Genomic DNA, 12894 nt, shown 5'->3' on the forward strand with positions numbered 1-12894 from the left:
CAGGACATACCGAAAGGCTTTATGTGCAACATAGCACTTTTGAAGCATAGTCTGTTCCCAAAGGACCCATCCCTCAACAAGCCTCTCAATAAATCATACTGTACATAATCACATAGTTACTGAGTTCCATCACAGCTCACCTTTGCTAGGCGGAAGCAGGCATGCATCCTAACTTTGTAAAAGCACTGTTCTTGTTCCAAAATATCTGTAAGTGCTAGTCGAGATGCTGGAGTAGGAAACTTCTCCAAAGCATGAATTGATTCTTCCTGTGCAACCACATCCCTCTCAAAACGGAGCTGGTACTGCCACATGAAATCAGCCTGCTCAAATTCTACCTTTCTCAAAACAGACATGTCTGGATCTATCCTAATCCACAGTAAAGGAGAATCAGCACTGCAAAAACATAAAGTATTTATTTTAGTAGAACCTACTCAAACATAATAATGTCAATATTACTCGCTAAATGATTTGACAAATAATAAAAGGTGCCCGCAAAAGTTAGCAATTTCACTGTTTAAAATTATTTTAATGAAAAAGACGTACTCCATTGCAGAAAGATCCATGTCCACTTCTTCGCCATTCAATAGTGGGATCTTCTTTTTCTTATTTCTGAATAGGGAGAATAATAATTTCCATTTCAAACAATGAACAAATCAATGCTAAGAAATCTTCTTATAGAATTCAATAAATTCCTACAGCTCAGAAGGAGATCTTCGGTTCATCGAGTTTACACCAACTCTCCAGAAGAGCATCTTACCTAGGTCTGCAACCCCGCATACTTACCATGAATAATCCCCCTAACCGACATATCTTTGGGCACTAAGGGGCAATTTAGCATGGTCAATCCACTTAATCTGCAGTTTTGGGCCGTGGGAGGAAACTGTGAGTGGAAACCAAAAGGAAACCGACTCAGACACAGGGATAATGTACAAACTCCACTTTGACAATCACCCAAGGTTAGAATCAAACTCGAGTACCTCAGGCTGTGAGGCAGTGTCATTAATTCAGTGAAATATATTGCAACAGTGCTTCTTTAAATCTACATCATCTCATTCCATTCTTCCCATGCCATCCTTCTGATCTCATTTATTTCATCCCACTTGAATCACCCTAATTCCATTCCCCATCTCATCTCTCCCATACCATCCCATCCCACTTCAACATCTCTCACGGCATCCCAGAACGTTCCCATGTCAACCCCTCTTGCACCCCCGTGAACTACACCCCTTGCTCTCTCACTGCAAGGTGATCTTATCTCCCCCATGCCATACTCCTCTCATCCTCCCCTGCTTGCTTCTCCCATGCCACACCTACTCCTGCTCATGTTGCCCTGTAATGTGTATCATTGCATAACCTATTTACTTTATAGAGCGAAAGATAATTCACTGGAGAAAATCTGGCAATGTATTAACCTGATTCAAAGTTTTAAAAAAATCAATAAGCTTGCTACAAACAGAAAGCACATCACTAGCCATTTTATCGATATTCTACACTTGTGCAAAAGGCTGTCCTATCTTGTTAGTTATGGATATTCTCTCAATCATGCAAGAACTTTCATAATTCATGCCTAGTGCAAACGTCCAACTTCTTGGCCTGTTTCCTGCATTTAAAATGAAAAGTCAAGGTGTCCATCAATTTTAACTCTTTTTCAGTTGGGATAAACTCCTTGAAATCTGATCTCCCAAGATACTCTCACCTACCGTCTGCTCTTGGAATGGCAAGGAATGTCATGCTTGAGGCTGTTTTCTTCAATTTGTAAAGTGTGATTAAACGATCCATCTAGTTCCTGCACTGTCACTTTCAGTGGTCCCTGCAAAAGGTGAAGAACTTTGGTAGGATTAGTTACAAATATAAAAAAGCAATTAAACAATTCCTAAGAGCAGTAGAGGAATAATATTTTGAAGGAGTGCCCTCATGAAGCTAAATAAAGAAATTGTTTTAAAATTTCCCTCACTTATGAAGATGATCCAAATATGCAGTTTGTGAGACTGCCTGCTGGCCCCACGATCAGTGGTTCACTTCAAAGAAATCCCATCAAGTTTCACATGTATATCAGTAGTCCCTCAAGTCTATTTCTCTGACTTTCAATTGGGAAAATGCATTATTAATGCTCCTGGATGCCTATCTGGACTCCACTTAATTTAGAAGATCTGGACTGAGCTTTTCATGAACAAAGCTGAAGTTAGGTAGTCCTTACCACATATTTCTGAGTTCCCAAAGAAGTATAATCTTGCTTCAATTCCAGCTCCAAGATGTTTCTTTTCCTATTAAATGCAAAGCTACCGAAGAACTTCACCACACCACTCTGGTCGCTACAGCATATGGTTAAGGTTCTTTTTATGGATTGAACATTTAAACTGAACTTAACTTTTTAGTGAAAGCAAGAAAATGTACAGCAGTTTAACGTACAATGCCTGTGTCTGAATTGATGGCTTAAGTGTGACAACCCTGGGAAATTTCAGTAGCGTTGAGAACCACGGATTTGTATTTTTTGCAACTAAGTGGAACAAATAAGTTGATTTGAATACTAATAGGGCAACTTAAAGGACAATCATGCTGTGTAGAACTGAAGTTCTAATTATAAATGCATTTCAAATTTTGCAGAAGTAATTAGAAAAAAAACTCAAAGGATACACCCACTGTTTTATTAAAGGCTGAATATCTTTTCCAGACACGTTAGAGATTGATTTTAAAAATCCAGTTGTCGAAAGTAGCATCTGGCTCCACATGTGCGACTGAAACTTCTGTGATGAAGCAGTGCTAGCCAAACTCAACAGTTTGTTGAAGACCTAAAATAGTTAATAAATTTTATCGGATAGAAATATCCTGTTTTGCAACAACAAAACTCATAGCATTTAGAAACTTTAAATTTTAGTCAAGGAATGGCTACAGTTCATTTATTGCAAAAGTGGATCCTACGAACATGTTGCCTTTCACTTCTTTAAAAAAACATATTGACCCTGAATTACTCCAAAAGAATATCAGCAGATACATGCTCAGCATACTGTTCTGAAGTTTATCTCTCTAATGTTTTAATAGAGGTGCTAACTCTTAATAAAACAGTGGAGGAGCAACTCACACTGTTAACCATTCAGCTGTGTAAGTTGTAGTTCAGTTGGGAATACTTTCAACTGAGTCCTACTCCAGATGCCTGCACAGAAAATCAAGACAGACACTCCAATGCAGTACTGAGAGACTGCTGCATTGCTAGAGGTGTTGTCTTTTAGATGAAACAATAAAACAAGACCCTGTCTACTTTCCAAGGTGAACATAAAAGACCTGATTGCACTATTTCAAAGAGCAGTCAGGGAATGTCTTGTTGATTGAGCGGTACACATTGGCCATTACAAAAGTAGATTACCTGGTCATCATCAAACTATTGTTTGTGACACCTTGCAGTGTGCAAAATTATTGCCACGTTACTAATAGTAACTACACTTCAACAATGCTTCAAAGTAAAATGCTTCGATGAGTCCTGACGTTGTGAAAGGCAAGTCTTACTTTTGTATGTGTATAAATTCTACAATGCAATCTTAGGGTCATGGTTACTTAGCAGATAAAAGGAGTACAGTCCAATAATTTACAATTGCTGCCTTTTTTGCTGACCAAAGAAACATTCTGGTTGGCAGCAGGGCGGGGTGCTGCTTTGTCTTTAGAGTCTCCCCCTTATGTCTACTGGTAATTGAAGTTCAATTTGGGAAAATGAGAAATCATCCACCTTGGATCTAAGAAAGACAAATCAGAATACTTTCTTAATGTTAAGAGACCAAAAGCTACAAAGGACTTGAGGGATTTTGTTTTCCAAGTGCACAACTCTTAGGAAGCATTTATTAACACTGGAAGGGACAGAGTGCAAATTAATTTGAGGACGTGTAACATAAACTTGAATTTAGAAGGTTGAGGGGATGATCTAGCGGCATAAAATGATTAAGGGATTAAACAGAATCCAGAACAACAGGGCATAATCTTAAAATTAAAACTAGCAATTCAGAAGAGAAATTCAAAATTATTTTTCCAAAGGAAATTTTGAATTCTCCCCTTAAAAGACTGAGACAAGCTTGTGGTGAAACAGCAGCTGATTTTTCACTATGGCCATTTTTAAGGGCATTTTATGAGCAGCATGGTGACACAGTGGTTAGATCTGGGTTTGATTCTCGGCTTGGGTTACTGTCTGTGTGTGGAGTCTGCACTTTCTCCCCATGTCTCCATGGGTTTCCTCCAGGTGCTCCGGTCTTCCCATAGTCCGAAAGGCATGCCGGTTAGGTGCACTGGCCATGCTAAAATTCTCCCTCAATATATCCAAACAGGCACCGCAGTGTGGCGACGAGGGGATTTTCACAGTAACTTCATTGCAGTTTAATGCAAGCCTATTTGTGACACTAATAAATACATACTAAAAATTTTAATTTTCACTGACATGTAAGATATTAATTTCAAGCCAACTGAAATCAACAGAGCGGCTAGGAAATGAGTATCCATAAACAGTCTGAACTGAGCTTCAGTGGAAAGATGTTTGTACATGATGGAAAAACGATTGCCAATTTTGTTAGGAGTCCCATTTTGCACTGATAGCAGAGGCCAATTTACCCATTATATTTATAAAGGGGACTGCGGTGGGAATTAAAGAAAACAAGAAAGAGTGTAGAATATTGGAAGAGGTAAACCAGGCAAAAGAGGGAATATTAAGTGGTTTACCATTTTTGAAACGTGATAAATCTAGAGGCTGGGTGAAATGTATCCCATGCTGCTATAAGGAGCAAAAGAAGAAACTTTAGAGGCTCTGACCATCATTTTGCAATCCTATTTGGCTACACACTTGGTGGTGGACTGGTAATGTTGTACTGATGTTTAAAAAAGAGAAAAGAGATAGATCAACTCAGTCTAACAAAAGTGGTGGGCAAATTATTAGAAAACATCTGAAGGATAATATAGCTCAATTAGAAAAGGATGTATTAATCAAAGACAGACAGCATGAATTTGTCACGGTGAGGTTATGTTTGAATAACTTAGCTGAATTTGTTGAGGATGTAACAAAGAAGTCAATGTAGTCTACATGGACACTTACAAAGCTTAAACAAGGTCTCAAATAACTGGCTGGTGAAAAAGCCCATAGGATCCAAGGGAAAGTTGCAAGTTGGATCAAAAATTAGCTTAGTAGCAGGAAACAAACAGGTAATGGTTGACAGGTGTTTTTGAGACCATTTCCCTTCATGGGGTTCCATAGGGCTCTGTACTATGTCCTTTTTATGTGGTATTTGTCAAAGATTAGACTAAAATGTAACAGACATGAAAAGTTTGGAAATGATACAAAAAAACTACCATTTGGTTGATCGTGAACAAGAAAGCTGTAAAACGCGGAAATCAATGTTTGGTCAGGTGAACAGAAAAGTGGCAAATGGAATTCAATAATGAAGTAAGCATTTTGGGAGAACAAACAAGACAAGGAATACACAAGAAATGGTCAGACACTGAAAAGAGTGGAGTGACAGAGAGGGACCTTGGAACACATATCCATAAAGGTGCAGGTAGCAAAGGCAATTAAGAAAGCAAACAGGATTTTAATTAATTAATTAGCCAAGGCAAAGAATATAAGGGGAGGGAGTTTATGCAAGAACTGTATGAAACATTAGTGAAGCCACAGCTAGAGTACTGTGTATAGTACTGGTCCCACATTAATGCGATCACATCCTTCCAGTAAAGATGATTCAGATAAGATTTGTGAAGCTGCTAGAGTTCTTTGAGGATGTAACAATCAAAGTGAACAATGGGGATCCTATAGATGTAGTATATCTGACTTCTGGAAGGCATTTGATAAGGTGCTGCACATAAGGTTAGATCACATGGGATTAGGGGTAATTTATTAGCTTGGATAGGTGACTGGCTGATGGACTGAAGACAGAGAGTCAGAATAATTGGTCTTTTTTACTGGATTGCCAGTAGTAACTAGTGGGGTGCCACAGGCTTCAGTCCTCGGGCCCCAGCTATTTACAAGCTATATTAGTGATTTGGACACAGGGATATAAGACTCTATAGCTAAATTTGCAGATGACATAAAAACAGGCAGGACAGTAAGTTGCAATGAGGAAATAAGAACCTTACAAATGGATATAGATAGGTTAGTAAAGTGGGCCAAAATGTGGCAGATGGAGTTTAACATGGATAAGTGTGCAGTCATGCATTTGGTCGCAAAAATGGGAAGACAACTTTTTATCTAAATGGGGAGTGACTTCGGGATGCTCGGGTGCAGAGGGATCTGGGTGTCCTCGTTTATCAGTAACAGAAAAGTAGCGTGCAGGCACAGCAGATAATAAAGAAAACAAATGGAATGTTGGCATTTATAGCTAAAGGAATAGAATATAAAGGTAAGGAAGTCCTGGAATATTGTGCACAGTTTTGGTCTCTGCATTTGAGGAAAAATGTAGTGGCATTGGAGGCCTTTCAGAGAAGGTTCACTAGATTGATTCCAGGGATGAAGTGTTTGGCGTATGGAGAAAGATTGAACAGTTTAGGTTATACTCTCTGGAATTCAGAAGAACGTAGGGAGATCAAATTGAAGTATTCAGGAAGATAAAAGCTATGGTTAGCTAAATAGACATGGAGCAGATGCTTCCGGTGGTGGGGCATTCTAGGATGAGAGGTCATAGTCTTAGGATAAGGGGTAGCAAATTTAAAACAAACAGAGTTGAGGAGAAATTACTTCGCCCAAAGGGCTGTGAATATGAGGAATTTGCTACCCCAAAGTGCGGTGGATTCTGGGATAGTGAGTAAATTTAAGGAGGTTAGGCAGATTTTTAATTGGTAATGAGTTGAAAGGTTATGGGGAGAAGGCGGGAAGATGGGGTGAGGAACATATCAGCCATGATTGAATGGTGGAGTGGACTCAATGGGCCAAATGGCCTAATTTTGCCCCTTATTAATGTGGCTAGGAATGGAGAATTTTAATTGTAAGGAAAGATTGGAGCTGTTTTCTTTGGAACAGAGAGGGCTGAGGAAAGATAAGTTGTATAAATGTTACGGGGGGGGTGGTGTCTAGATAGGAAGGATCTCCTTAGCAGAGACGTCAATAGCCAGGAATCATAGATTTGAAGTAACTGGCAGTAGGATTCAAGGCAGTTGAGGAGAATTGCTTTTTCACCCAGAGGGCATTAGGAATCTGGATTTCTCCACCTGAAAGGGTAGTGTAGTATAGGTTAGAAAAAACTCACCACATTTAAAAACTATTTGGAAACAGATGTGAAGTGCCATAACTAACAAGGTTATGGACCTCCTGCTGGACAGTAGAATTAAGATGCATAGATATTTTCCAGCCAACACTAACACAGTGAGCTGAAAGGTTTCCTTCTGAGCTAAATTTTCATGACTCTGATTAAAACAACCAAAGAAAACAAAAATTGAAGACAAAATTAGAGTGAATTAGTTCAGACATAAGGAAACAACTTAAGGAAACTTATAACGAAGCAATTCTGCTACAAACCTGAAGCATGAATTCCATACTGATCCTGTTTTCAATGAGCCTCATCACCAGGTGAGCTTTACACTGGAACATTTTGTAATACTTCCAGGACAATGTGTGAGGATGACGAATTGAAAAATGCAAATGGGGAGCAGGGCTGTAAGGAATGAAAAAGAAATTTAAAAGCATTCCACTAATGTTTCATATGCAACAGATCAATTCTGCTGAAGTTGTTGAATATGTAAACAACAGTGGTTGTTAATTTCTTTTTCAAATTCAACTTCAGCTGTACACTATATATTTAATATTTTCAATATGTAATTAATTTTAATCTCAGGCAGCAGTGTGGTTAGGGCAAAACTGGCCCTCAAAAGTCCTGGTAGGAAACATTAAAAGCCTTCAATCCTGAAGAAATTAGTGACTCAGTGTGAATACTAGATGAAGATAAAATTAACTGTGATGACCTGCAAAGAAAAGAATGGTTGAGAGAAAGAAAGAGAGGGAAATCGCATGACAGGAAGCTGTAGTTTTATCAATTAAGAGCCCAATTTTGCAGTAGCTATGTGAATGAGACAAAAGTAAATTGTCCATCTTTGCTCTTCAAGACCTGTCTATAGCTTTTGGCATGGTTGACACCTGGTTCCATCTTTATCTATCCAATTTTAGTCACAGCATCACTTGCAATGGCTTCTCTCCCCACCTGTGCACCATATTTGATAGAATTAAAGTAGACAACAGTAAGTGATTAGATGAGGTCAGAATAAGGGAGGAAATCAAACCATCTAAATCAAAGTTAATGTGCGTGTTCGTGCATGCACAAGAGTGTAGTTAATAAAACTGGTGAACTACAGACACAAGTTGACAAATGATAAAATATTATTGCTATAATGGAGACCTGGTTCAAAAGAGGTTAGGACTGAGTGTTAAATATTCCTAGGTACAAGGTGTTTAGGAGAGATAGGTATCATGCCAAAAAGACATGAAAGAATATATGTATATCATCCTGGCTACTTTATAAAATTATTTTTTTAAACATAATGGACATTGACTTTACATTAACTGAAGCCATAAGTCACATAATGAATTTCTAGCCTATAGAAAATGACAGCAACCTGGTTATCTCTAAATAGGCAATAATGCCTCTGTGATTGCAGAAATCAAATTCCAAGGAAATGAACTAAGGCCCCTTTACATTTCTGAGGCAAAACCCTGGCCAGAGATGAACCATCTGAGGAGACAAAGGACAGTGAAAGCACTGGTAAACTAATAGATGAAACCTTAACATTAATCTCAAGAATCTAGACCAGAAAAACATCCCAAGTCCAAACCAAGGGCAAGAAGCTGTCACATGACCAATCTCCCTCACCCCAAACTGCTAGAAATTGTAATAGCTTATTGTCAAGCTAAAAGAGGCAGATTGCCATCCTTCATCAACCAAAACATCAGGAGATCCAGAGTTCTGTCGAGGCTTGAATTGCCTGGCTTCCATCTACAGTTTCTAAACTTCCATGACAAAGCCTACTACAAGACTAATTCATCTCTATGTGTTTCCATTATGGAAGGCAGCACTACCAGAAAAGTGGATTACTTCACACCAGCTCCAGTCTGCTACTCTCTCTGAAGGAGTATGCCATTAGACTTTTGATTTTGGACTCACACGAAGCAATTTTTATTTTGTTTGTGGTCTTTGCTCTGTACATTTTTCCCCTTATTCTTCTTTTATTGCATGAATGCAAGAGTTGGGGGAAATTGCAAACCTTCTTCTCAAGTTTTGTGCATTCGTAAAATAAACTAACCCCTGATTTTACCCTATCTCAAGTCTGCTGTGTGATTATTAATGGAGGATTGGATCACTCCAATATTTAAGGATTACGGAAAATATGCTACCACTTATAAAGAAGGAATTCAAAAACTCCTCTCTGTTGGCAGACAAGTGGTGAGGAGAGAAATCACAACTGTGTAAAGTTAAACCTCCCCCCCACCGTCTGTAACACAGGAAGGGAAGAAAAGAGTGCAGGAAGTAGCAGCATTGATTAAAGATAACATTACAGTTAGAGCGTCAAGAATGGAAATCTCTTTGGCTAAGATTAAGGAATGATAACGGTGTAGTATTTAAACCATGAATAAGTGGAAGGGATGTTCAGAAACAAATGTGCAAAGAAATTAGAGGTGCATGAATTATAGATTAATTATAATGGGGTGCATCAATTATCTGAATATAGATTGGGAAAGGAATATTGCAAAGGGACAACAGAGGCAAGAATTCCTGGAATGTGTAAATTTTCTGCAGTCGCATATTTCCAGTCCAACAAGAGGACAAGCAACTTTGGACTGGTTTGAGGGAGTGAGTTGACCCAAGTGGGTCAAATATCAATGGGACACCATTTAGAGGGCAATGACCATTGTATCAAGAAGTTTAGGCTGGCCATGGAAAAGGCAAGAAAAATCCAGAGTAGGCATAATTAACTGGGGGGGAGCCATATTGGGATGAGTATGCATATGAGTCAAGTGAGTTGAGATCAAATGTTGACAGAAATATTGGCTGAACAATGGACCACCTTCAAAAAAAAAGTATTGCAGGCAATGTCAAAAGATATTCCCTTGAAGGGGAAAGGTAGGACAAATAGATCCAGAGCGCAGGTCCCCAGAGATCAGTGTTGGGACCCTTGCTCTGATATAGATTAATGAACTACACTATGGTGTTCAGGGCATGATTTCAAAATTTGCAGAGAATAAGAAGATTGTAAACAGTGTCAACTGTGATTAGGATTGTCTTGAACTTCGGATGGACATAAGACACACTGAGGGATTGGGCAGATAAGTGGCAGGTGAAGTTCAATGCAGAGAAATATACAAATGTACTCTTGAGTACAAGAGTAAGGAGGGCATGTTGAACTTAAGCCTCATATGGAGTACTGCACCAGTTGTGGACACTATATTTGAGGAAGGATGTGAAGGTACTGGAGAAAGTATAGAGGAGATTCGCAAGAATGATTCCAGGGATAAAATCCTGTTCCTAAGAGTATTGAATGGAAGGGTTGGGATTGTTTTCCTTGGAGAAAAGGCGGCCGGAAGGAGAATTGATGAAGGTATTGAAAATCCTTAGTATGGACAAGGTAAACATGTGAGAAACTGTTCCCATTAAGAAGAGCATTAAGAATACAGGGAACATATTCAGAACAACTGCCACAAGGAGTAAAGTGATATGGGCAATTTTTTTTCACCCAGAGGGTGGGTTTAAGTATGGAACCAACTCCCTGAGAAGGTGGTGGAGGTAATTGGGTTGCCATCAGAAAATAAAGAATGTCCAAGGTTATTGGGATAAGGTAGGGGAATATCTAGGTAGAATGCTCTTTCAGAGAGCCAATGCAGGCTTGATGGACTAGAATATCTTCTTTCTGCACTGTAATGATTCTGAGATTCATCTAATTCTGGTTTCTTGACCATCCCCAATTTAAACTGCTCCACAATTTGAGGCCAACTTACAACTACCTAGGCCATAAACTCCAGAATTCCTGTCTAAACTTTTCTTGCTTTCTTTAAGATACTCCTTAAAATGTACCTCTGTGATGATGTTTTGGCCTCCTCTCATATCACCTAATGCACCTTGGTGTCAAGTCTTGCTTTGCAATGCTCCTGTGAAGTGCTTTATTTTATGTTAAAGGTGCTACATAAATACAAGTTGCTATTGTCATGATAAAAATTGTCATTAATTTAGTGTGTGCTTAAGATCATAATAATTTGATGGCTGGACAAGTTAATGGATTCTTTGAAATGCTCTGAGAAATGTTAAACTAAAATGAACAACTAGCAACACAATATGGCCTTTGTGCACTGTCAACCAATGGTAACTGATAAAACAGACCAAAGCAACAACAAATATCACAAACTTTTCAAAGAAATCTACACATGGCAACAGTCAGCTTTTTTTGGGTCTCTGAACATGACAATCAATTACATATTCAGGGAACAATCAGGCACTATGAACAGCTGCCAAATATGTTGCGGCCATATTCAAAGTGAGAAAACAGACTTGAAAAATAAGTAAACTTATTGCATTCTTTCACACCAGTCAATTACAATTAAGAGATCACTAACGTTTCTTTCTCCTTCACCCCTGTAAATGTGGGATGCAGCAAAACTCCACCAGTTCTCAATTCATAATCCACAATTTTGTCCAGCTCCTACAAAATACAAACACATAGTTACTACATTTTTCAATATTCAAATAATGTATTTCAATTATGTTTGCTCAACCCCTTATTCATAACTTTGTTGCTTTGAAATAAGGTGTCTCCACACTTCTCCTCTTAGAATCTCTAATTTATATTGAGTAAATAGTAAAATGCAAATCCACTTTTATAGCCAATCATTATCATAACATTGACAATCTTATGAATTTATGCAGTAGGTGATGTGAGTTAAATAGTGTCAGACTTCCCCAGGTTCATTTAATTTAGAACTGCACAAAATAGCTTTTGCAGTTTCTAAAATTACAACAATGGCCACATTTCAAAAGAAGTTAACAGCCTGCAAAATACCTTTTTGAGGATATGACAGGTGCTTCATAAGTGTAAGCTATTTCTGTAATTCTTATAAAAGGAAGAGATTTGTATTCCAATTCTCAAGTTAAAAAATAATACCCTAACTTAGCATGTTAGTCTCCTGCCTATCAGGTTATAACTCGGAACTAATATTTATGATTCTCTGCACAATTGGAAATCTTTGCAAATAGTGATAAATAAGAAACTTTAATACAATTTTCAATAACATAGTAACAGTGGAAATGTCTTAAGCATTGCATGATAATGGCTCATTGGTCATCCAAAGCACAACTGCAATGAAATCCAGGAACATAGAAAATTTATGGGGCAGAGTGGTGTGACTCATTGGAATTTCAAACCTTATCTGCCACCAACTGGTAGGATACACATTCACAACTTGTTAAACTCTAAGTGACTGATTTCAGTCAGGCCGCTACTATTGAGGAATAAAGATGGCAAGGTGAGTTTTTTTTAAAAAGGCCAGCAATGCGGTGGTACTGAGAGACTGAATGAAGAATGTAGTGAATTCTCATGCTGACAATGCAAGTCACTGGAATACCTGTTGGAATATAATAAAACATCCCAAAAATTGTAGCACTATTAAAAGGGTTCAAAAGGCAAGAAAATATAATGATAGAACAAAATAAGGTCAAAATGACTGCCCTCAACTGAACAACAAAATATGTTAAATATTAATCATTCATATAATCATTTGTGAAACAATATTTTTAAGTCAAAAAGAAGGAAATGCACCAACACTAGCAGCTAACAAAGGTCACCGTATCACTGGAAAAATCAAGAATAAGTTTCAAAAGAAATGCCACTAAAGTCGTTTTAGTTGGATTCTCATTAAGCATTCAATGATACATGACTGGCAATTGAAACCAATTTCAGGCA

At 38.2% G+C, this 12894-nt stretch overlaps 1 protein-coding gene across 3 annotated transcripts in view; it reads right to left on the reverse strand.

Moving 5' to 3' along the window:
* Positions 1 to 12894, reverse strand: part of taf2 (TAF2 RNA polymerase II, TATA box binding protein (TBP)-associated factor) — a 103057-nt gene that overhangs the window by 46271 nt on the left and 43892 nt on the right. For all 3 annotated transcript variants that reach the window (XM_080193590.1, XM_080193589.1, XM_080193591.1), the window contains 7 exons: positions 11552 to 11637; positions 7475 to 7610; positions 2635 to 2789; positions 2198 to 2312; positions 1701 to 1810; positions 544 to 609; positions 141 to 393 (listed from right to left, as the gene is read on the reverse strand). In XM_080193590.1, the coding sequence (XP_080049716.1) occupies positions 141 to 393; positions 544 to 609; positions 1701 to 1810; positions 2198 to 2312; positions 2635 to 2789; positions 7475 to 7610; positions 11552 to 11637 (921 nt within the window). The remainder of the gene's footprint in view (positions 1 to 140; positions 394 to 543; positions 610 to 1700; positions 1811 to 2197; positions 2313 to 2634; positions 2790 to 7474; positions 7611 to 11551; positions 11638 to 12894) is intronic.

This window comes from Carcharhinus amblyrhynchos, chromosome 8 (genome assembly GCF_965287045.1).
Source record: "Carcharhinus amblyrhynchos chromosome 8, sCarAmb.v2.hapA, whole genome shotgun sequence".
In the NCBI taxonomy this organism is placed as follows: Eukaryota; Metazoa; Chordata; class Chondrichthyes; order Carcharhiniformes; family Carcharhinidae; genus Carcharhinus; species Carcharhinus amblyrhynchos.